Source organism: Saccopteryx bilineata, chromosome 6 (genome assembly GCF_036850765.1).
Source record: "Saccopteryx bilineata isolate mSacBil1 chromosome 6, mSacBil1_pri_phased_curated, whole genome shotgun sequence".
Taxonomy (NCBI): Eukaryota; Metazoa; Chordata; class Mammalia; order Chiroptera; family Emballonuridae; genus Saccopteryx; species Saccopteryx bilineata.
In genome coordinates, this window is record NC_089495.1 from 111214582 (window position 1) to 111240451 (window position 25870).

Here is a 25870-nt window from a genome sequence, read left to right on the forward strand (position 1 = left end):
AGTCCTAAGGGCTGTAGGTCCCCAAAGCTGAAACTTCACATCCGAAACCCACAAAAGCAAGCAGGAAACGCGTCTCGTCTTCTGTGGCCCCTCGAGCGCCCCAGGAGACAAGCAACTTTCTCCCCTACTCCCCGGTCTGTCCGCCCACTCCGCTCACTCTCCGGTCGGAACTAGTCGCAGCGAGGGGGGAGGAGGAGGGGCCCTGGGCTGGGGGACCCCCGAAAGCGCCCCGCCCCGCCCCGCCCCCCGCCCAGGAAAGGTCCCCGCCGAGCGCGCCTCGTCCCGGGTCCGTCTGCGGGTCCGCCGGGCGCGAGGGGCGGGGACAGGAGCGTGAGGAGGGCCGGCGGCCGAGGGAGGAGGCGGTGCGTGCCTCGCCTGCCAAGCAGAGGTCCGCGCATCTGCGTGCGAGCCGGCGCCCGCGCTCAGCCCCCGGCGCTCAGCCCTCCGCGGCCGGGCACGCGAGCAGCGCGGCTCCCCTGGTGGCGGAGCAGCCGGGGCCCCCGCCGAGCCTGTGCCGCCGGGCGCTGCCCTGCCCCGAAGTCAGGCCCGGAGTCCCCGCGCAGTTAGGGCACCGCGGCGAGGAGGGAGGACGGTCTTCTCGGCCGTGGATGTTCCGCCCGGAGAGACAGCAAGTTGTGTGCGCGCCCCGGCCCGCGGAGAGCGGGCGGACGCCGCCCGCCGGCCGTGTGAGTACCGACAGCGCGCGCCGCCCTGGGCGGGGGCCCCTCGGTCCCTGCGGGCCCCCTCTGCTCCGGCGCCGGACTTCCTGAGCCGGGCTGCCGTGGGCGTCTGCCTCCAGGGGCGGCTGTCTTCCCATCCTCGTCCCCTCCCCGTAGAGGCCGGCTGGAAAATGCCTCTCTCCCTCTCTTTGGACTGAGAGATCCTAAGTGTCTTCACTTAGGGTGGGTGAGCCCATTGCAGGGGGCTTGTCTCAGCCTTACCCGGGGCCTCGTACCCCTGCTCTAGAGGATGGCTCTCCGCCCCTCGTATCTCCCTCCACTCGTCTTCCCCAGCCTCGTGGCCCAGACAGACAACTTTACTCGCTAACGCAGACGCTGACCGCAGTTGACAAGATTAAAAAAAGAAAGAAAGAGAGAAAAATAGCAGTCGGAGGTCCCCTGCAGAGACACATTGGGCTGCACAGGGGGCGGTGGGTGGAGAAAACCAAAGGCTTGGGCCAGGGGAGTGGTGAGGGAAGGAAGGCATTTGCGACGGACTCTGAAAGCTAGAGGTGAGAGTTCTGGGCTGCCTGGGCTTTGTGCTTCTGTATTTATGGAAAATAGGGAAAATGGTCCAGGAACCCTTTATAAAAGGGAGGGAGGGGTCCAATGCATGTGGAACTATTTGAATGATTGGGGTTGGATGGAGAGTACTGGAAAGTATGGATTACTTTTCAGATTCGACACTGTCAATCACGGAACTGCAGAGATAGCTCCAGTAGTTTCGCTGGAAACAATGAATCAAAATTGGGGATTTGAAAGTAAGTCATACATTGGCTTTCTTTCATTTATTCTAAGAGAAGATAGTTAAGATGAAATGTATTCACAAATGCTACTGAATGAGTACTGGGAGTGCCCAAGAGCACTATCCATTCTATGTGTCTAGACGGTTTGTTGAATTTATGGTGCTCTGCAGTTGTAAAAATTATTCTATTTATTTTGTTTTGGCTCATGCAGAGAGTTAATGCACCTAAAGGGACACAGAAAATTACTACAAATTATGAGCATTGATGTGCAAACAATGTAGACAAACCATGATATGGTTCATTTTATTATATTTGAAATTATGTTTACTGCCAATAAAAATGCTACATAACTTTTCATGTGAGTATATGAAATGAACTGATTCATAAATAGAAGCCACGCATTATTTTTTTAAAGTAAATAACTCAGTTAATTTGGTAGCATTTATAAGAGATCAAGACATGAAAAAGTTTTGAGCTAGTTTGACAAAACTTGAATTAAAGTGACGTTTATAGAGAAAATTAAGTTTTTCCCACTTTTGAAGACTTGAGGCAGTTTGAATGTTTATTATTTAAAAGGTGTAGACTAGGCCCTGGCCGGTTGGCTCAGTGGTAGAGCGTCGGCCTGGCGTGCAGAAGTCCCGAGTTCGATTCCCGGCCAGGGCACACAGGAGAAGCGCCCATCTGCTTCTCCACCCCTCCCCCTCTCCTTCCTTTCTGTCTCTTTCTTCCCCTCCCTCAGCGAGGCTCCATTGGAGCAAAGATGGCCCAGGCGCTGGGGATGGCTCCTTGGCCTCTGCCCCAGGCTCTAGAGTGGCTCTGGTTGCAACAGAGCGAGGCCCCGGAGGGGCGGAGCATCGCCCCCTGGTGGGCAGAGCGTCGCCCCCTGGTGAGCGTGCGGGGTGGATCCCGGTTGGGCGCATTCGGGAGTCTGACTGTCTCTCCCCGTTTACAGCTACAGAAAAATACAAAATAAATAAATAAATAAATAAATAAATAAATAAATAAATAAATAAATAAATAAAATAAAAGATGTAGACTAATTGAATTGGTGTTATCATCTCACTAAAAACATTAAACTCTTAATATTTCTTATCGTTTTACCAGGGAGCATCGCCCTTGCTACAGAGGATGGGAAGTTGATGCCCAATAAGACTGAAGATTCATTCTGTTCGTAGACAGTTTCTATTATAGAACCGTGGATTACTTGCGGCCCCAGTCCTTGGTAGTTTCATACCTGTGCTTACCCCTGCAGCCTCAGAACAGTTTCTTTGGGCCCTCATTGCCATACCTGGAGAAAGATGGCGTCCAGCCTGACGTGTACTGGGGTGATCTGGGCCTTGCTCTCATTCCTTTGTGCTGCTACTTCCTGTGTGGGGTTCTTCATGCCTTACTGGCTCTGGGGATCCCAGCTGGGCAAGCCTGTGTCCTTCGGTACTTTCCGGAGGTGCTCATATCCTGTGCACGATGAAAGTCGGCAGATGATGGTGATGGTGGAAGAATGTGGGCGCTATGCCTCTTTCCAGGGCATCCCCAGTACAGAATGGAGGATCTGTACCATCGTGACAGGCCTCGGTTGTGGCCTCCTCCTCTTGGTAGCTCTCACTGCCCTCATGGGTTGCTGTGTGTCTGAGCTCATCTCCAGGACAGTGGGAAGAGTGGCTGGAGGAATTCAGTTTCTGGGGGGTAAGTGACTTGCTACACTTGAGTTGTTTACTGGAATCCCAAAGCAATGTTGAAAATTATGTTCCAGTTGTCTGCTGAGATTATTATAACTGACACTCGGAATGCTCTGGAGAAATAGACATGAAATGGCTTCGGTGATAGAGTACCAAAATCCAAGATATATTTTTTTCTTTTTTACTGGAATTGTTTTACAACTTGAAGAGTTCTTAATTTCTTTACATCCTTAGACCTATATACATCATTGGCCTGCTAAGTACCACTTAGGTGAGACAGTAACATTTAGGTAATTTATAATGTAGCAGGGGAGACAGTTTGTATCCATCGCTTCTTACCCTTTATGTTCAACAGTAAACAGTTAGACTGTGTCTTATGGGAATCCTCAGATCTTTAACCAAGAAGACATCACAGAAAAGTAGAAAAGATTTTTTGATTTAACATTGTCATCGTCTTTAAATACTCTTTGGTAAAATTGATCCTCACCCAATCTTAAACTAATTTCTAAATAAGTGATTACTGTTTTAAATAAGAGATCAGCTTTACATTAAGAACTATGAATTTCACTCTGCTACAAAGATAGCTACAGCGTTAATGACCTTGTTAGGATTTCATTTCCCAGGATACTCTTGCTGTTAAAGGGGAAAAAAAAAAGAAATGAATATTTAGCAAATGATGTGTGCTTATGTGCTTGTCCCAAATGTACTGGATAGTCTCACTAACACCAGAAATGGTTTGATTTTTCCTTGGGTTTCCTCCAACAAGTACTGCTTCAATAGCTCTGGTCATATGGTTTTAATTATACTTTATATATTTTCCGCTGTGCCTTTCACCTCAATTTTTCAACCTGAATGGCTGAACTTGTCTGATTTATAATCCAACCTGGTGAAATATGACAACCTTCATAGATAGTACAGCGTGAAGGGAAAAATCCAGGAAAATGTGCAAAATGTATTTGTAACTTTATTACAAAGCCAAAGTCTCTTACTATTCCGTTTGGTGTTTTCTTACAGTCTTTTGTGAAAAATCCAGAAGAAAATAATTAAAAAGTGGATAGTTCTGGGGAAGAGTCTACATAGTGGAGAAACTCCTACAGATTATGCAATATTAAACTTTCAAGTAATGCTTTAAATAAGAAAATTTTTGTGCTAAAATTGGCAAGTGGCAAAAGTTTTATGTTTTGAAACGAGATAAGAATTGTTTGCAGTTCATTATTTTCTTACTGGATGCAAGTTTGTTTTCATGTATTTTTTTCTCTGTGGTTTTGCATCTCACTCTGTCTTAGCAGGCTATTTGTGGGACTCTACTGTCCTTTCTTTATGGCTTCAATGTTCAACATTGACCAAAAGTGTTGCATCTGATATGTATATTATACAGAAACACAGTAAAACTATTAGAAACAGAAAGAGTTTGTTGTTAAAAGTTGCAATATAATTCCAGAGTTTGAAAACTTGTTGATAGCATGGATTTTAAGAATAAAACTAATGCCAGGAGTGTTTAAATATTTTTCGTTAAGAGTAAACTTGAATAGCAGTTTTTGTTTCACTTGGCTCAGGAAAAATGCTTAGGCGGTTTCTTTTTCTCCTCTTATAGTAAATATTGCTTTCCTTTTTTCCCCCTTCATTTTAGGGCAGGGACTGCTATTATTTCTGGCAGAACAGGAAAATGCTTACAAAGAAAAATCATTTTTTATTGATTATCTTTGAACATATAATGAAGGAAGGCAACAGAAAGTGAATCTGAGACCCATGAGATTTATGCTTCCCTCCTTAACCTATGTATAGATTTTTTGGATTATATAAAGCTAAGTGTTTCATTTTACAGAAAAACTCAAAGAGAAAGACCACTGGGGAAATTAAATATATATTTTAAAGGGATTTTTTTTTTTTTTGTATATACCTTTCATGAACTCTGGCTTGGTAAGTGTTACTGACATCAAGTTAAAGATAGTTTATTACCAGCAGTTGGTATTTTCTCATTTCTCATATATATTTTTCATATCTGTCAAAAAAGAAATTCTGAATGTAAAACCTAAGAGGTCTTTTCTGAATTGAACCTCTTGAAGGTATAGTAGGTAAATAAATCTCTCTACCCAAAATAATTGTAAATTTAGAATTGAAAAATAAATTATGGAAATGGTTTTGGGAAGATCTGCCATTAATTGCTATCATTTAATGGTAAACCAGTTGCTAGAAGTAAAAATGCTTCCAAAGCAATTCCTCCTATTTTTTATTTCATAATTACTTGGGTTTTTACTCATAAACACTTAAGCAGGAATTTTATTTTTTGAAAAATTTCATAAAGTGGGTAGGTTTCATAAAGATTGCAAAATGCCGAACCAGAAATGTAGAAGGCGGATTCTGTTACTAAAAATGATTCACCCAGAGGGTTATGTTTAGCTAAAGTTAAGATTGTCCCCAAAACAACAGGAAGCAGCAGAATGGCGAAGTGCAGAGGCAGCAGCAGAATGGCGAAGTGCAGAGGCACCCTGCTTAACCCTGCCTGCTGTGTGGAGAGCTCGCACATATGGTGTTTCGTCAGGCAGTCAAACCCCTGCAGGACTTTGGAACTAGTTAAAGGACAAAATGTCAGCCTTAATTTTGAATAATCTTGCTATGGTTGATTAGAGGTTAAAATGTCACCTGTCAGCTGATAGAGCAACACAAAATGGGACTGTTGGACATGGATATTTGCTACCTGTAGGAAGAATATTTCAAGGGATCAATTACATCTGTTTTTCCTGTGGTGACTCGAACATAAATTCTATTTGCCACCATCTCCGTCGTATATTGTAAGTTATGTTTTTGCCATAATTTTCAAAAACAAGCATGGGTTGATTTGTACTCTTAGTTGACTTTTTTAAAGGCATGTATTGAATAGAAAGCCTTGGAGATATAAAAGGTATAACAAAAACGTTAACATTTTTTATAGTATAGAAATGCACTATGAGAAAATAGAGGCTTTATGTTGTTTTTGTTTGTTGAATATAAAATTATGTGTTTTCAAATACTGTTGTAGTCAGTAAGTACTGTAACAGTTTTTACAAGTTAATCTCAGACTTTTTGATGTGTTAGTAAAGTATTTATGTGCTCTGTAAATGAAACATGTAAGAACATTGAAAAGACATATTTAGTTCTGTCAGCTGGTGTTGCAAATATCAGGGCCTGAATTTATAGATTTCATCCTAGGAAACTGTTGGTGCTGCAATGAGGGGCCCCTGAAGAGATTCCCAGATTTGAAGTAATCCACATTTAGTCTGAATGTGAATGACATATATGTATAAAATGGGTATAGAATGCTAATCAGTAGCAAACAGCTGTCTGTCCAGTGTAGACACTATTCTGTTCTAAGGAGCCACAGGAGACCATCTCCTCAAATTAATTGATAGTGAAGTGCTGCTCAGGGCAGGAACGATGATGAAGTGTTTCTTTGAGCATCCTCTGTCTACAGAAAGCATTCTTCTCTCTCTGCAGAAGGCATCCTTGCCTTTCCAGAATGCTCTCACTGTGGGGTTCCTCTGGGCTTCTCTTTTACCCCTTAAGCACCCGGGGTTGGGACTCCCCTCCACTCATTCCACTTTAACCAGACCTGTTGTAAGATATGCCACATTCTGCTTCCCTTCACACTCGGGTTTTTTGTCAAGTGACAGAGGAAGAATAAGATAAATGATAAGTGTTAGCATATTAATGAGCATAGTGGCTTTAGAGTGACAGTGTCTTAACTGGAGTTGCTTAATTTTTGAAAAACTCAGGCATTTCTTGGGCCATTTGGGGGAGCAAGCAGAGCTCTGTTGGTCCACTGTAAATTATGTCCTGTAGCTGCTTCATTCTGCCCCCTCTAACCTATAACTTAATGCCCAGGTGAGTTGTTTTGAGATCTAAGCCAGTGGTTCTCAAACTTTAGCGTACATCAGAATCACCCACAGGACTTTTAAAACACAGATTTTTGGGGGGCACATCCTGGAATTTCTGATTTAGTAGGTTTGGTAGGATGAGGACTGATAATTTATATTTCTAACAAGTTCCCAGATAATGCTGGTTCTAATACCCCATCTTAAGAATCTTATTCTAAATTAACCATTTCATATTTCTAAAAATGTGACTTCTGGTAGATGGTTTACTTTCAGAACTTGGTCCAAGTTTAGCATATCATCATCTGCTCTAAACTTCTCTAACTGGACTATAAAAAGACCCACCGCTGTAGTTTGGTATTGTCTGAGGACATTCTCATTCCGTCTCTTGTTTGTTTCGTCACAGAAAGTTGTTTTCCTGGAGTTTTCTCTCTCTCTTAATACATACATAGATTGTATAATATACACATATAGTAGACATATATCATCTTTCATTTACTGTTTGTTATTCTTTACCAGAAACAAGTTTTATAGGTGGAGAACTGAAAACAAGACCTTAATACATCCTCTGTAGTTTTCATGGGGTGGGTTTTAGTCAGCAGTTACTAACTGAAAGACGTGAAGACCATACTGCAGACCACAGAGTCCACCAAGACGGCCCTTGGCCAACTCCATAGAGCTGTGAAGATTTGGAAAAGCAGAATGATTGGGTCGGGAAGGAGCTTAGAACCTGCCAATCTGAGCTGCTGCTGCTGCTAGGCAGGATGACACTTAAACCAGCCTTAAGTAAGGAGAAAGCCAGTCTTAAGCATCTCTAGGGAAAATATTGCACTCTTGTTGAATGATAGTGCTTTCTAGGGCCACAGATCACACCTGCCGTCACGATCGTCCGTCCCACATATGGTGATAATAAAGAGGACAAGCCTGAGATGGGTAGTGCAACAGTGGGAGTGGAGTTCTGCTAGCACGGAAGGAGTCGCAGGGAGATGCGGAGCAGACACGGCAGGACCACTGCAGACAGCGTCTGCTTCGGCTCGGGACTTGTGGAAGGCGGGATGTCAACTGAACAAACTAATCTCATGAAATCTAAAACATCAAATTTTGTACGGTTGTAGCTAATAGTGTTTTAAAATTACATTTTCAAAAATCATTGTCAACGGTGTTGTTTGCATACCCCCCCCCCCCAGAACATCTTGTGCTCTGAGTCTTAATTTGGAAAGTTTTGCATGATTTTCAAACTTTCCTATGAGGCTTCCAAGTTCTCCATATGAATAATTGATATCAGAATTCACTACAATAGTTTTTTAACTTTATAGTGAGCTTAAAAGTCACCTGAGAGTTTATTCCATGTGGGGAGACTGAGGCCCAGCCCCAGAGAGTATGATTCAGTATGTCTGGGAGGGGCCCACGAGAAACACTTTTAACTATTTAACAATCTCCCCCTACCCCAGGATTCTGGACACGGTTGATCCACAGACCACATTTTGAGAAACATGGATCAATTTAATTGACTTAAAACCTGTGTTACTGGTGTGGGGAAAAAGACATGTCAACTGTTAAACTAAGTATGGATTGTCAATCTCTTTCCACCCATAGTAGTTATTTTGGAGAATATGTGATAATAGCAGCAAATATCAGAATTAGTGTAGGAACAGCACAATTTATAACTAGGTTCTCCTTTAAGTCATATTACCTATCAGAGGTCTTACTGGTGATGATGGGCAGCCCTGTAAGCAGGGTAACCTAATCATATCTATACTTTGCTTAAATGAAAACTCTATTTTTGTTGTTGGTGGAAATAATATTCTTTCATGGAGTCCCAGGTTCTTGCAAAGTTGCAGGAAAAGTATTTCAAGGACCCACATATAGAAGGATGTGAGCAATTGTGACAAGCTTTACTGGAGCACACACAAAGGACTGTCCCCAGGCACCCCGTGTCTCATCCAAGACCAGGTGGCTCAGCTCCATCCTGCGGTGGAAGTCCAGCCTCTGGGACTAGAAACCGGCATCTGAGCCTATGAGGCCCAAGAGGGCCGACACCTAGAGATGCAGAACTTCTGGGTCTCATTTTCCTATCTGCACATGTGCGGTCAGGCCTGATGGCACCGGCTGCTGCAGGCGTTGCCCGTGGTCCTGCGCTTGGGCCTGCGCGTTGGGAGAGAGAATGCGTGTGAACAAGGGCATGAACAAAAGAACCACGGCCTTTGTTAAGCTTTGATTAGATCTTTTTGAGTTGGGGAAAGGGATAAACTTTCCTTCAAACTATCCAGTTCCTTTCCTGGATCTTCCCGGTTTTTTGCCCTTCAGTTGGATCCTTTTCCCAGGCTAGACCCCTCCCCTTTATAGTTGCCATCTCTGCTCCTACTGCGCATGTACTTAAACCCCCACTCCCCAGTGAGGGGGAGTAGGCTGGTTGTCCCCTGAGAATTGGAAAACTGGTTCTTCCTCCCTACTGGGGATTATCATCTGTTTGCCAGAGGATGTGACTGTTCCCTGGGGTGTCTGAAGATGTAACTTCCAGGCTTTAGCAGGTATCGGTTTAGGCAGTATTTGTTCCCTTCTCTTTCATTAATATCTGACTAGTTGCCATGTTAACATTTTGATTTGTGACTCTTGCTGCAAATTACAAACCTGCTATCATTCCAGTGCTATGTTTTGCACTCTGCCCTGCAACCGGGAACTGGCGCTGGTGTGGGTTCGGTAGGGTGTGCTCAAATCTCTGGGTTTTTTTACTGCCGCGTGTACTCAGTTTTTCCCTATTTTGAGGGACTGCTTTTTACTTCCTAAGATCGTATCTCTGAAGTCAAAAATAATATTAATAATCATTTTTAAAATGGTGGAATAAGGAGTTATCCATTGCATTTGTGTATTAGAAACTATGCAAGACTTTTTTCTTAGAATTGTTTATATATATGTATATATGTGTGTGTGTATATATATACATATGTGTGTGTATATATATACGTATATATGTGTGTATATATATGTATATATATATAGACATGGTTAAATCTTCATTTACTTTATGTAGAATAGAATTTTTCTATGAGAGTCATTTGATTTTTAACTCACTTCCCTTTGTTACCACCAGCTAACACAGCCATAGCCAGGTACTATGGAAGGCCAGGGTCAGTTTGTATCAGTTAGCCTTGTTAACTTATACATTGCAAATTGGTGAGTTGTCCTGCAAAACCGTGTTGTTATTCACAAAGAAAACCAATTGAGGAATGTGAATTCATACTATTCCTACTTAAAAAAAAAAATTCAAAACACACATTCAAGAGAGCTTTGCATCATTCTATATAGTATCACAGGTTCATAAAACATTGCTTGCCGACAGAGTCGTCATTGTTACACTATTAGTATGTTAGCTCTCCAGCTACCTTCACAGCTTCAAGTTCAAAAGTTCGACTTTGGGTGTCATTAAAGTTCATCTTTTTGTTGTCTTAAGGTTTCACCCTCAAGTGTGTTCTGAGGTGTACCAATAAGGAAAAACTGAAATAGTTTTGCGAACAAGTAGATTTGAGAAACATGGTTATAGAAAGTTAATAGAGTTTATTATAGCAGAACTCACAGAACCTTTAGTATATTGATGCCTATTGTCAACCTCCTGGGGAAATGGGGAGGGGATACTGTATATTAAGTGTGGTATTAAGTGTTTTTCTAACTTGTTTTACCTTAGCACGCCAAAGGGACCAGGGTTCTATGGAGCATATCACTTCTCGTTTCACCCCAGCAAGGCAGGTAATTTCTTTTTTATATAGCTGAGAACACTGAATTTTAGAGAGTGACACCGAAACTTGTCCCATTAGTTACTGGTGGAGCTGTGAATATGATCCCCATAATAAATTGGAATTCCACATAGTATTATGTGTAGAATTAAGAATTTCTGAACATTATGGAAAATAAGTCTCTTAACATAATATTTTGAATGTTTCTTTGGTCTTCAGTTTCTGTTTGTAGTACGATAGAACCAGTTGGAGTAATATGATATACCAACATTTTGCCAGTTCTCCAGAAGTAAATACATGACCAGTTAATGTTAAAAATGTTGTTTATAGTAGAGAGGCCATTAGATTAGAGGAGTATGCCAAAACATCTGACCAAAGCAAACATACTATCTTCTAAAGATTACTTAACAGAAGAATTTTTTTTTTTTTTACAGAGACAGAGAGAGAGTCAGAGGGATAGTCAGGGACAGACAGACAGGAATGGAGTCAGATGAGAAGCATCAATCATTAGTTTTTCATTGCGCATTGTGACTTCTTAGTTGTTCATTGATTGCTTTTTCATACATGCCTTGACTGCAGGCCTTCAACAGACTGAGTAACCCCTTGCTGGAGCCAGCGACCCTGGGTCCAAGCTGGTGAGCTTTTGCTCAAGCCCGATGAGCCCACGCTCAAGCTGGCGACCTCGGGGTCTCGAACCTGGGTCCTTCCACATCCCAGTCCAACACTCTATCCACTGTGCCACTGCCTGGTCAGGCACTTAACAGAAAATTTTAATCTTGCTTTACTCCATCTGGCCAAGTTATTTGAGTAAGTACCCCACTGTTAGAAGCCTTTATAATAATCCTTCCTTCATTGATGATGAAGATAATGTTAATTTCAGGGGACACTCTTCTTAAATAACAAAACCAATGACCTTGTGTCTCTCTTTAGAAATGAAGGATAATGTTCTATCTTGTTGGTCTTGACCAATAAAATATTATGAAAGAATCAAATGGAGTTCTAGCTAGACCATTCTAATAGACTCTAGTGATTTCCCAGGGACTTTTGAATGGTTATTTTTAGAAGATAAGGAAATTGGAGTAACTTTGCCCCTGATATTGCTGACTAATTATTGGGATATCTCATTAGCCTTTCTTTTTCTCATATGGTAGACATTATACCAGCTAGTGATTTGCTCTTAGAGTTCATAAAGCACTAATTGTAATGTAAGCTCCGGAACCGACCTGCTTATAAGTTCAGTAGATGATTTTTCTTCCAGGTGTCTCATATTTTTAATAATCAGGCACTACCAGATACCTTGATGTAATAAAATGTATATAAAATATTATTGGATAAAAAGAAAGTTCTATTTTATGGTTCTCTGTTCTACTTGTATGTTTCATCTCTTTAAGTAGAGCAAGGACTAAATTTATATTTCTCTTCTTAGCCCTGTAGTGACTAGGATAGTAAAAAACATCTCCTATTTTTAGTCACTACTGGATTTATTATTTACTTTTAATTATTTATTAGCAACATTTCTTTTTATCTGTGAAAGAGTGACTTTGTTTTTCTTTACCTCACAGAACTATCTCAAAGATGAAATAAAATAATGTTACAAATGTGGACATTTAAAACTAGGTCACCTTAACTAATGTCCCCTGTATATTAGTCCTTTGGGGGGAAAAATGTTCTTCAGTCATATATGTTGAAATAATGCTACATAATACACTTTCCTCTTCAACGACATTTTTTTTTTTTTTTGAGAGAGAGAGAGAGGCACGGAGAGAGAGATAGGAACATTGAGCTGCTCCTGTATGTGCCCTGATGGGGGGCTCGAACTAGCAACCTCTGCGCTGGCACGACATTCCAACCAACTGAACTATCCAGCCAGAGTTGTATTGATTGATTTGATTGATTGATTGATTGATATAGAGAAGGGAGAGGGGGAAGGGAAGCATTCATTTCTTGTTCCACTCAGTTGGGCATTCATTGGTTGCTTCTCGTGTGTGCCCTGACCTGGGATTGAACCCTCAACCTTGTTTCGGGACAATGCTTATTAACCATCTTAGCTAACCAGCCAGGGCCTCAATGACATTTTAAAAGCCCTGAATGAGTTCTGTGTAGTTTCTGTAATTATAAAACAAAACAAAACAAAAAACAGCTGCTATGGCCTTAATGATTGTGTGCCCCACACATTCATTTGTTGAAATCTTAATGCCTGATGTTGTGGTATTAGGATTTATGGCCTTTGGTAGGTGGTTGGGACTCTAAGGTAGAGCCGTCACTAATGAGATTAGTGCCAGTGCGGGATACAAGCCAGAACAAGCTCTCACCCAATCAAGCTGGCACCCTAATCTCTGGCTTTCAGCCTTCAAAACTGTGAGAGATAAATTTCTGTTATTTGCAAGTGTTGAGAAAACATCTGTGTTAGGCTTGCTCACTTGTACTTTGCCCGATTACTGTGAGCATGTGGCAGTGCCACTGCCACGTGTGTATAGTCTATGTTAGGCTACAGGTGCTTGCCGTCAGGGTGGGTGGCAGATTGCAGATTGCCTGCCCACCATGATGAGAGGCCATTTTGCGGTTCATTTGCCTGAGAAGTGGTTTTCCCTGCCTGTTTCCTCATCTGCCATTTTAAGACTCTATTAATCGGAAATGGCCTGACGCTTTCTGGCTCCACAATTTCTCTACCATCTGCCCTAATCCAGTGTGGACCTGCCTGGCCTGGGCCACTGGCAATAATTACATCTGGTGTAGATGGTAGGGTTCAAATCAGATCAGCATGGAGCTGCCTACACCCTTGAAGGGTGGGATAGAGGAGTGGCTATTCCCTTTGCTAGCCTGTTAGGAGCCGTAGGTTGTGTGTTTTTTATAGCCCTGCAAGCAGAAACCAAAAGCTTTGTGTGAGAGGCCACCTGAGTTTAAGACGTCCAGGATGAGCTGCAGAGTGAGCGCTGACAGCGGCTTGAACTGTAACAGTTGCTGGAGAAGGACAGCCGCTCTCAAGAGCCACAGTGTGAGGTGCAGGCTGAGCACCAATGGCGCCTGGAACTGGAATGGAATTACGGGTTCACAAGCTGCAATTTGCCCTAGAAGCAGAACATTGGAAGTGACAATTGGTAGAGAAACAACTGCGGGTTCCAGACTTTGAGCTTTAGCTTCAGGCTGAGAGCTGCAGAAGCCAAGGTGGGGACTAAAGATGGAGCTGCATCCATGCCGACGAGTGGTTCTGAGTTAGTAGGAACAGGCATTTCCAACTCTTCTGAGGGCGAGGTTCGGGCTGAAACTGCTGTCTGCAGACTCAGAGTCTAGCTGGTGGTTGCCAAGAAGGTAAAAACCCAGCAGCCAAGAGTCCCTCCGGGACAGGCACAACCTCCTCCCCAGGTAGTGGAGCACTCTGTGGTCTAGCTCTCCACCCAAGCAGAGCTGATGGAGTTGGGGAGAAATTCAGGCAGAAACCCCCTGAGCCTCCAGCAGCCTGGTTGCTGCGGTTGTGGGACATACGAAGGGATGGCATCATGCTCTTCAGAACAGAGATAGAGAAACTGACTGCCATTACCATGCACTCCTTGAGGCAATGTCTCCAGAACTGCCATGACAACCCAGGAAACCATACCCTATTAGAATGGGTGATGGCTTCCATTTGTACAGTTTGGCAGAATGCTAGAGATTTGCCAGGGGCACTGAGTCAGTGGCAGACATATACAGAGCTACAGCAAGTCCTTTGGGAACTAGGTATGATGAATGCTGCTTTCAACCTGAGGTCCTGTGGGCCAGATGAGAAAATGTTTTCAGTGGGGATGAGGGACCTTATTCTATGTAGTGCCCTGTCAGCCCTTTTGGGGTCACTGGTGGCTGTCTTGAGTCCCTATGTGGGGCAGCCCATCAACACAGTTACACAGACAGTGGCAGATTTGGGGGAGCTGGAGACAGCATGGGACCGTAATGCTGTGTGGGCTGCTGCTGTGCTGCCCCCCTCCCCCAACTTACAAAAGAAAGGGAACTGTAAAGGTTACCTGAACACAGATGTGGATAGATTTGATTGTGGTGGGATAGACAGAGAGAAATTAGATGGCATGTCTAATAAAGTCCTGTTAGCACTTTGGCAGCAGCTTACGCCGCAATAGAGGTTCCAGCCTCTGAAAAAGGGGAAGCAGGTGGTCCCAGCAGCTGCCAAAAAAATAGCTGGCATTCAGGTTGCACAGTTGCAGGATTATATGATGGAGACAGCTGTGGGAGAGAAAGATCCTCAAGACCTACTGTCCAAGTTTGAATAGGGGGAAGGCTGAAGAACCTGCCTAACAGGGGTGGGCAGGGTGGAATTGGTCTAATGTGCAGCAGGTGTTGGCATTAGAAGGCAATTGATGCTTTTTTGCAGCTATAGCAGCAGCTAAAAGAACTGTCAAGGTGGCACAAGCCTTGAATGTGTTTGACTCTGCCAGGCCCTGTAAACTCAGAGGGGTATGGATGGGGCTTGTCACAATGGACAGAGTGCTATGGAAAGGTGCTGATGTCTGTTAATAAAGAGCTATATGGCTTAGTTGCTTGTAATGGACCTTTACCTTGGTGATTTGCACAGACAGCTGGGCTGTATCACGGACTGATCATTGAGCGGTGTAATGGACTCTTGAACTGCAACCAGAGGGGGACACCGCCTTCCTTTTGATGGACATGCCACTTGATGGGAGGGTGGCATCTATGGAGGCCCTCCTGCACTGGGAAGCTGTTCTCTTCCAGTTGCAGACACACCAAGGACACTTCCTTCAGCGGATATAGCCCTGTACTATACAGACCCTCCCTCCTACCATGGGGTAGGAGGCTAGAGGTGGGCCTCCAGTTAACTCTCTGGGCAGAGTACTCAGGGAGACATTGTGAAGGGCACCTTTGTAATAATTGTGATTATTGTATAACTTGTGCTGTTGCTGTAGTCTATACTGTCTTTTTGTTTATTTGTTTTTTACAGGGACACAGAGAGAGAGAGAGTCAGAGAGAGGGATAGATAGGGACAGTCAGACAGGAATGGAGAGAGATGAGAAGCATCAGTCATCACTTTCTCATTGCGACACCTTAGTTGTTCATTGATTGCTTTCTCATATGTGCCTTGATCATGGGCCTTCAGCAGACCAAGTGACCCCTTGCTTGAGATAGTGACCTTGGGTCTAAGCTGGTGAGCTTTTTGCTCAAGCCAGATGAGCTCACACTCAAGCTGGCGACCTCGGGGTCTCGAACCTGGGTCCTCCGCATTCCAGTCTGATGCTCTATCCACTGCGCCACCACTTGGTCAGGCTCTATACTCTTATGTTTATGTAATGTACCTTACTCCTTGCACAGGGACCATCGTGGAAGATACCTGTCATGTAGATTGTGAAGCAAGCAACCCTAAAGGTGTGGAATGTTGGGAAAACAGCTGTGTTAGGCTTGCTCGCTTGTACTTTGCCTGATTAGTGTGCGAATATGTGGCAGCATCATGTGTGTATAGTCTATGTAAGGCTGCAGGTGCTTGCCCTCAGGGCAGATTGCTTGCCCACCACTGTGAGGGCCCATTTTGCTGTTTCTTTGCCTGAGAAGTGTTTTTTCCCTGCCTATTTGCTTGTCCACTGCTGTGAGACTCAAGTGGAAATGGCCCAACGATTTCTGCTCCACAGTTTCTCTACTGTGTGCCTGAATCCAGTGGGGACCTGCCTGGCCTTGGCCACCAGCATGATAGTAAGCAACCCAGTTTGTATTTTGTTATAGCAGTTTGAATGGACTAAAATACCAGCTGAACTTTAACACTGTGTTTCAAGAACTTGTTTGGGAATGGCAGTCCTATTCACCCAAAATGTGTATTAGCATCAATTTGAATTAGTTGCCAGCAGAACAAGCTTTGGGAAATGCTGAGTTGTAAGTCCAGGGGATCAGTGTTTGTAGGCATTTAACAGTATTTATTGAGTGCCTACTGTTTGCCAAACACCATGCTAGGTGTTAGGGTACAAATTGAGATAAGGGTTCTGCAGTTGAGTTCACAGTCTTACAGAGGAAACCAACATGTGAAGTATAATTACAGTCCAGAAGACTCGTGGTCCATACACACACCTCCATGTTTTGCTGCGCACGGTGGTAAGTGAGCACACTCAGCAATCAAGTGAGGTGTTCCCCAGGCTCACACAGTGTGCTAGCCATCTTTCATTCTACTCTTCACCTGCTTGGCCATGTATCTCAGGAGACTACATTTCGCAGAAGGCTTGACACATGGCATCTGAATACATTTGGCCAGTGGAATCAAGGAGAACCAGAGTATTTCTCCCTCTCCAGCTATTTCTTGGGCAGGATCTTTGACAGCAGTTGTCTCACCTTCTAGAAATCCCTGCCCTTCACAGCCCCAGCGCCCATTAGTAAACCACTGCCATGATCCTACCCTACTCACACCGCCCAGTTCTTCAGTCACTGGCAATGCCATCTTCTTCTAGTATCAGTCGGTTCAATGGACGGCAGCAGTCCTCTGCTGTTGTAAATTTCTGAGTCACCTCTTTAACTCCTGTTCGGCTTTTCAGTTCTTCTGTCATCTTTGGCTTCCATTTCCTGTACTGTATTCCCTGTGTTAGACACACCTAGGATGGTTTCTGCTGCCCTGGCGGGGTCCTGGTTGGAATTCAGTATGTAATTCAAATTCTTACCTCACTCAAATGGCAGATGATGTCATACTATGAACTTTTGGGATTTTTGGTGAGTAGACAAAAATCACAGCTCTTTAATTTAGGAATGCCCAAGTCCATTGATGTGTGAACAAAATGCTATAGGAACACCAGAGAGTGAGGATCTGTGTGGAGGGGTCTACGAAGGTTTCATAGCAGAGGTGCCAGTTGAGCTGGGTCTGAAGCATGCGCAGAAGATGCCCTGGGCCTCCAGGCCAGGGGAACATCAAAGATTTCAAACCAAGGACTTAGGAAAAGATCTTAATGGTTGGGTCTTGATAACATTATACGGAGTGAAATAAGTAAATCAGAAAAAACCAAGAACTGCATGATTCCATACATAGGTGGGACATAAAAATGAGACTAAGAGACATGGACAAGAGTGTGGTGGTTGGGGTGGGGGGAGAGTAAGGGAGGGGGAGGGGGAGGGGCACAAAGAAAACTAGATAGAAGGTGACGGAGGAAAATCTGACTTTGGGTGATGGGTATGTGACATAATTGAATGACAAGATAACCTGGACATGTTTTCTTTGAACATATGTACCATGATTTATTGATGTCACCCATTAAAATTAATAAAAATTAAAAAAAAGATCTTATGTGAGTTCAGGGAATGGAAACATACTACAAGGTATGGGGTAGTGATGGTGTGACAAAGGAGAATATTGGAGAGGACAGAGGGAGTCAGGATTTGAAGATTCCTATTATATTCCATGAGAAGAATGCTATACTTAACTAAACTTAAGCTTTTGAGTGGTTACACTTGAATTTTACTTAGGAACTATGAAATCTAGTAGCACTGAGGAATGAAGATTGATGTGGGGAACAACCCAAACCAGAGAAGACAGTGCGAGCTGCTACAATAGTCTCAGATAGAGAGGGTGAGACTCACCTGAGTCTCCTCTGAGGTTCTCGGATGAGAACCTCACTGAAGCTGTGGAAATAAAGAAAAGGATTTGGAAGACATTTCTGGGGGTAGGGGCAAATAGGTCTTGCTGCTCCTATTTATAGATAAATAGATGAATGAATGTCTCAGTGATTTTATATTTCTTTTTATGTAAGCAGCTAGGCATTTTCCTTTTTTTCAAGTTCCTCATATTTTTTAAGTTAAAAACAAGAAAATAGTACTTATAATAACAATATTGTAATAACTGCATTGTGTGAGATGCATACTAGACTTATTGAGGTAACTCCCTTATTAGGGAGATGAATGTCTAATCACTGTTGTACACCTGAAACTAATATCGTAGATCCAAAAAAAGAAAATGGAACTTAAAGCAGCTCTGGTTCTGCTTACAGAGAAAACTATTTTTAAAAATAATAAATAATATCATTAGCACAATATGGAGGTGTCACTAACTACACAACTTTACAAGGTGGAATCTCTGATTGTAGAAGTTTGCATGCTTATCTGTGTTAAATGAGGGTCACTGACAGCTTCGCACACCGGTGCTGCTGAGAGGGGCACTTTGGGGACCACGAATGTAGTCACCATCGTTGAGAAACACTGGCTTCCCACCAGCAGATGTTCTCCTTTTCTCCGCCAAAGGGCACAGAAAACAGGTGTAAATACATAAGCAATAAGTAAACGTAAGATTATTTTTGTACATTTATTTTCATAAAAGTTATGACAATTCATTATACCTTTATTTTATTTACAAATAAAGAAGTGAATGTCATTGTCCATCTGTTTATAATTGAACATTGCTGTCAGTTACCTATAGTAAAGGACTCCTTTAGTTCAGAAACCCAATAGATTGCTTTCATAGCTGATATTGGTCACATTACAGCTGCATATTAATGGACAGCAAGAAAGGAAACTAGTTATGCTTTTATTTATTATCTATGAGTTAATATTATTTATGATCAAATGTCGTAAAACGTGAAATGCACTTTTGTCATTGTAATGTAATTTATAGTTCTCATATATTTATCATATAAAATCTTTGAAAAACATGAATGTGTCTTTCTTTAGGCTCTACAATGGTATGGTTTTGTGACTACATTTTATCCTCATTTGCTATAGTGCTCCATGGTGAGAGTTGCTGTGTGTGAGGCATGCTTCTTTTTTATCTTACTGCTGCGTGGGATTGGGCACATGTAGGAAGCAGTGGACTCCCCGCAGGACCATGGCATTGCACGTGAGGTGGGAAAAGGGGTGCGGAGGTACATAGTCAGATTGGGTATATCTTTTTCTTACTCCTGGCTACAGTTGGCTCCCCAAAGCAGCCCAAGATTCCCATGTTATTTCTCCTCCACTACTATACATGTGTGCAGTTGTCCTGGGTGAAAATATAAGGTTTTTCATGATCTCTTCAGTGATGGTTGGACATTTTTGTTGCTGTTTGGTTGTTTTGTTTTTCTTATTTGCAGTTGCAATACCTAATTTAAATGGAAAATTGTAATCCTCGGGTATTAATGCAGTTCCTTTATTGGCTCCATTGTCACTTCTAAGTAAGTAAGAATTCTCCTAACAGTACTCTGAGGAAGAATATCAATTCTAACCTTCAGGGAAGTTAGTCTGCTATTTACAAGGCTTAAAGGTGTAGACAAACTGGATGTGGCAACATGAAGGAATACTCACCGTGGTGCTTTTGTTTATTCACTTATTCAGCAAATGATTTTTAAGTGCCTCCTCTGTGTCAGGCTCTATTTTAGGCACTGGAGCTAAGAATGTTGATCAGAACGGTATGGTTCCTGTCTACCTAGTATTTTAGTAAGAGAGGTGAACTTCAATCAAATAGTCCCCCAAATGAATGTAAGGTTACACATGTGATAGATGTTGGGAAGAAAAGGAGCATCATAGGCATTGTGGTCTAGATAAGGTGCCAAGGAAGGTTTGTCTGAGGATGGCAGGTTTGAGTGAAGCTTACAGCACAGAGGGGTAGGAGGGCAGTCCCAGCGAGGGAGCAGCAGGGACAAAGCCTCAGGGTGAGCCACAGGGCGCCTTGGAGGTGCTCTAGAGGTGTGCGGATGAGGAGTGTTAAGGGTACTCATGAGATAAGAAGCCCAAGAAGGGATGAAAAGGTTCGAGCAGGAAGGTGTTTATCCTTGTACACGAGAAGTCTGGTCATCGAAGCAGGTTGTTAGAGAGTTAAGCTGAGAGGTGGTTGGCTGGAAAGCTCCTGGGCCCTTTCACTTCTACCTCCTTCTGAGGTCGAGGTAACCACTGTTAACTTTTGAAAAGAGAAAAAGTCATTATGGAATTTCTATGTGTATTGAACAAATGGCTTGAGTAATACTGATGTCTGGGTAGTTTTTTAGGGGATACAACTATTAAAATTTTGTACCCTTCAAACAAATGGAATAAAGTGAAAAATTAATTGAAAAAAGTACCAACATACAATGATTTTTTTGTGTGTCATTGCATCTAGTACCTTCATGGCATTTTGTACACTTATAATCACTTAATTTTTTTGCAGTTCTGTGTAAAATGTCTTTCTTCTCTGATTGGATGTAACTCTCCCAGACCCTAATACAGTGCCTGAGAGAGTAGGTGATAATAGTTTTCTGTCTGCCTGATACTTCATATAATGTGGTCTCTTTGGAAAGCTGTTGTATATATGTCTTTAATCCAGCTCAACTTTGCAGCTATTGATCAAATTACTACTATGCAGAATGGCAGATGCTGGCCTGGTGTTGAGTACTGACTTCAGTATAGTAGTGTCTGGCTTCAAGAGTCACAAACTCCAATGTAAGGATTGTGTGATGCAGTGCTCAGCTGATCCAGGGAGATGTGATCTGGCCGATGTCCTCAAGCAGAGTGGGCTGTGTGCAGGAGACATGGCTGGAGGCAGAGTGACAAGTTCAGGTCTGGACATTCTGTGCTTTAGGTTCTGGTGGGATTTCAAGGTGGAAGGTCAAGGGCGAAGTTGGAAACGAGCCAAGAGCTCATGTGAAAGATCAGGATTACATATATATAAATATATTTATAAAAAATAGCAACATTGAAACCTTTCATCTGAGATTATTACTTCATTTACTCTTAAAAATACATGGTTTTTAAATCCGGACACTTTCTGTTACCATTTAGCTGTCCTGATTGGAAGGCAAGCTCCTACCTGTGTATAAGTTAATCATCATTTGAAGCTAACAGCTTCTATGCTGATGGACCAGGATTATGAAGAAGTTTGCATTTCACAGAAATATGTCATATTTTTCTGGAATAAATCGTAAGAAAAATTGAGATACAAAAAAGAAAAAGAAAACATTTTGCATGATGTTCACTAACATGAAGGTGCTTGGGGGAGGAAGAGTCTAGAAATGACCATATAGTGAAAAGGCAGAGGTGTGAAGGATATATAACTTTTTTGGTTTTGGTCTCATGCATAAAGATGGCATTATTTTGATCTTCTGTTGAAAGGAAGCCAGTTCATTTATCTCATCCACCCACTAGTGGTTATCCTGATTATAGTCTCCTGGTGGGCACCATTTAAAATTCAATTTGGCTGCCTGTGCCTTGGTACTTGGTAGGTTTCATTAAATCACACAGCAGTGAGCTCTTCTTCCCTAAGCAGGACTATTTCATGCACATTTGCCTTCAGTGTAATTTCAGACAATTGTGCTTTGTGTGGAGTGGTTTTACCATAATAATCTTACGGTCCAATTCAGGCAGATCTGGAAATCTGAATCTGATGAGATTTCAAGATGGTGGAAAATATTGGACAAGGGAAATGTTTTTATTTCTCTCCACTTTCTCTTTTTAGCTTGTTAGACTTGTAAATTGTGGCAGATTGTTTTTGTAGCATTACTTACAGCATAGGATTAGAATAACAACAGTTTTTCCCACGTGGGATGCTTCAAAATTTTACATGCAATCAGATCCCAGAAAGAAAAAAGAAGTGTTTCTGTGAGACTAAATAAAATGACATGTTAGTACTTTATTCTTATTTTAGCAAATCTTCAAGTACTACCTTCTGTTCACATTATTCTTTGGCATATGTTATCTTGCAAAGCAAGTGAACACAGGATCTGGCCAGTCAGGGCTCAATTCTTCCACTCATCAGCTTCAAGGCTATGTTTTCAAAATCAAGGAGTTTGCTGCTTGGGGTACTCTATTCAAGAAGGAGAGGTGTTGCAAGGTAGTTTTATTTACTTGCAGCATGTACAGGAGAAGGGATTCACACCCAAATCTCTGGCTCCCTGAAGGGGAGCTTAGCCATTGCTTATTTACACTAGTCAAAGACACATTGATTTCTTCTTTGCAGTTGGCTACACTTATCCAGGTGAGTTCTTGTCAAGCTTGTAGTGTTTATAGCTGGTTGCCAACTATTGTGCTGCGTGTTACCACTTAGCGAGAATAACATTTAGTAAGAATGGCTAAGACCTTGAGACTCTTGTCCTATCTAACAGCCCTGGAAAATATACTGACCCTCAGCTTCAGTTCTTTCACTTAAATGCTAATAGTAATATTAACTCATTGGATTTTTGTGAAGTTTAAATATGTGTAGTACCAAGCCTGGTAAACTAGATTCCCAGTGAATGATGGCTATTATTAATAGTTCATTTGACTTATATTTTTAAATTGAATCTTAACTTATAAAGTTTATATGCTTTATTCATCACACAAGTACAATATTTATGGAATCCTACTCTATGCTAGGCGATGTTCCAGATATTACACATAAAGAAATAAATAAAAGCAGGTTAAGAAAGAACTATAAAGAACTATCAAGAAAGAACTTTGGTTATACTTCCATCTTCTTTAATTTGCTAGTGTACTCTACTGCATTTCCTCACCCAGTTTCTAAACTAGTAATATTCTTACCTGCCTCCCTCCACAACATCTTCATGTTGACTCCAGAGTAATCTTTCTGGCTGTGGTCATGGCCATGAGGGCCCTCTTAATATCTCAGTTACTCTGTAGGATAAAGACCTTCCACCATACAGTGATGACCAGGGTTCATAATCTAAGGTACAGTAGCGATATCTGACCAGATATGCTCAACGTCTGAGCAACTGGGTTTCTTTTTTAGCATGTGCCCCTATGTTGTGTTTTTTTTTTCCACCATAATGATTTTTTTCATATCATTTTGGTTTTGTGGGGCTTTTTCTTTTGACCCCCTATCTCTTCTTCAATCCAATCCCATGTATTTGTAGCCTGATCACTACCTGTCTATATTTTTATCTCTTATGAAGGACTGCAGAGGCCAATTGAAAGTAAAATTAGTTCTTTAGAGTTCAATTAAACTAATGTTAGCTACTTTTAATACAGCACTTTAAAATATACAAGACATCTTTGTACACATTCTCTCAATTTTAAAATCCTGCTGCACCTTTGTGCTTGAAAGGGTGATACGTGCTATGAAAGACAAAAGAAGTAAAAACAATACAGAGCTGTGACCTTTGGATAGTTTATAAATTCATGGCTTTGATCATTAGACTTTCCTTCAGAAAAATGTCATTGTAATTTTACCAATAAAATAGCTTCAGTGTAGTGTTATAAAGCTAGATTGTTATTTTATCTTCACAAAATGAATCTTGTCAATGATATTTGAATGTGTATGTTGAGGTGATTTCCTTCCCTTTCCCTTTCCCTTTCCCTTTCCCTTTCCCTTTCCCTTTCCCTTCCCCTTCCCCTTCCCTTTCCCTTTCCCTTTCCCTTTCCCTTTCCCTTTCCCTTTCCCTTCCCCTTCCCCTTCCCCTTCCCCTTCCCTTCCCTTTCCTTCCCCTTCCCCTTCCCCTTCCCCTTCCCCTTCCCCTTCCCCTTCCCCTTCCCCTTCCCCTTCCCCTTCCCCTTCCCCTTCCCCTTCCCCTTCCCCTTCCCCTTCCCCTTCCCCTTCCCCTTCCCCTTCCCCTTCCCCTTCCCCTTCCCTTCCGTTCGTTTTCTTCTCTAGGAAGAGATACAGAGAGAAAGAGAAAGAGACAGAGAAAAGGACAGATAGGGATAGACAGGCAGAAAAGGAGAGAGATGAGAAGCATCAATTCTTCATTGTGGCAACTTAATTGTTCATTGATTGCTTTCTCATATGTACCTTCACCTGGGGACCACAGCAGAGCGAGTAACCCCTTGCTCAAGCCAGTGACTTTTGGGCTCAAGCCAGTGACCATGGGGTTATTTCTATAGTCCCACACTCAAGCCAGCAACCCCGCACTCAAGCTGGTGATTTTGCACTCAAGCCGGCAACCACCTGGGTCCTCTGCATCCCAGTCTGACACTCTATCCACTGCGTTACTGCCTGGTCAGGCAAGATGATGTTTTCTAAGATTAGAGCTCAACTCAGGGGTTTTAGAGCTTGTTTCTGATCCTCAGGGGCACTGAACAAAATAAAAAGAAAATACATATGATGGTTGTATATAATTCTTTAAAAAGTATACCAAGTAAGTTATAAGAGAAAGATAAAATGTATTTTGAAATGGAAGATAGAGATGGGGCAAAGAATGTGCTATAAAACAGTGTATTATTTTAATATCAGAGACTGAATTCTGTAGAATGACAAGAAATTTTATTGTCTTAAATACACCATGAGAAAGTTAGTTAATGTAATATGTAACTATATGTAATTGAAGTACACCACTACAATGGTCATGCTCTGTGAGTAATCATTTAAAAAGCCATTTGGCATTAAATACTGTTATCTTTTAGTGTCATGGTGCACTATATTTATTTCAAATGGCTCAGAAGACCTGTGCTAGTAGTGAATGTCTGTCATTTGTTTGGGCTCCTTCCCTGCAAAACTGCCTCCCTCCACAACATCTTCATGTTGCCTCCAGAGTAATCTTTCTGGCTGTGGTCATGGCCATGAGGGCCCTCTTAATATCTCAGTTACTCTGTAGGATAAAGACCTTCCACCATACAGTGAGCTCCTAAGCTCCATCTGTCAGGTTACCGTCCACTGAGCCCTTCCCGGGCATTCCACCTGGGCCAAACTGAGTTTTATGTTTCTTGTGCACTCTTCATACAATCTCACATTTGTTGCTTTTGCTGAAACTATTCCCTTCACCTTTCTCTTCTTCTTCTCGCAAGCCCCAAATCTACTTATCTTTCAAGGCCTGATTTGAATGTTGACTTCTCCATGAAGTCTTCTCTGATTGCACAACTTAAAGGAACTCTGCCTGTTTTGTATTTCTTTTGAACTTTATCAAAATTTTTTTTTCTGGTAGAGTCCTGGTGGGAGCGGCTCACTCCGCCATAAGATTGTCAGACGCCCTGCTATAATGTCTCAGCATACCCCATACTTAACATAATCTTTACATTTATTTGACTGATGATTCACTTAAAATCGTCCTGGAAAATTTTAAATCCAGGTACTCACCTGTGCCAGGTATTGATTTAGGGTCCAGGCATGCTTGGCCTGTGTTCTCTATGAGACACTGTTCATGACACCCTTTCTTTTGGTTATGTCACTTCTTGTGTCCAGTACTTTCCTACCTCACAGCAAAATACCGATTCTGTGGAAATTTATGTTTTAGATGCCAGTAGCCCTATGCTTAAAATAAAGATCTGTTTAAATGTACATATTTTTTATCTTATTAATTTCTTTTTTAAAAATTT

The 25870-nt window shown here is 42.2% G+C and overlaps 1 protein-coding gene across 1 annotated transcript in view; it reads left to right on the top strand.

Moving 5' to 3' along the window:
* Positions 1-367: 367 nt before the first annotated feature.
* The window catches only part of LHFPL6 (LHFPL tetraspan subfamily member 6), a 307788-nt gene continuing 282285 nt past the window's right edge, over positions 368-25870 (top strand). Inside the window, exons 1-2 of the mRNA XM_066237020.1 lie at positions 368-686; positions 2570-3148. Of these exons, the coding sequence (XP_066093117.1) occupies positions 2764-3148 (385 nt within the window). The 5' untranslated portion in view covers positions 368-686; positions 2570-2763. The remainder of the gene's footprint in view (positions 687-2569; positions 3149-25870) is intronic.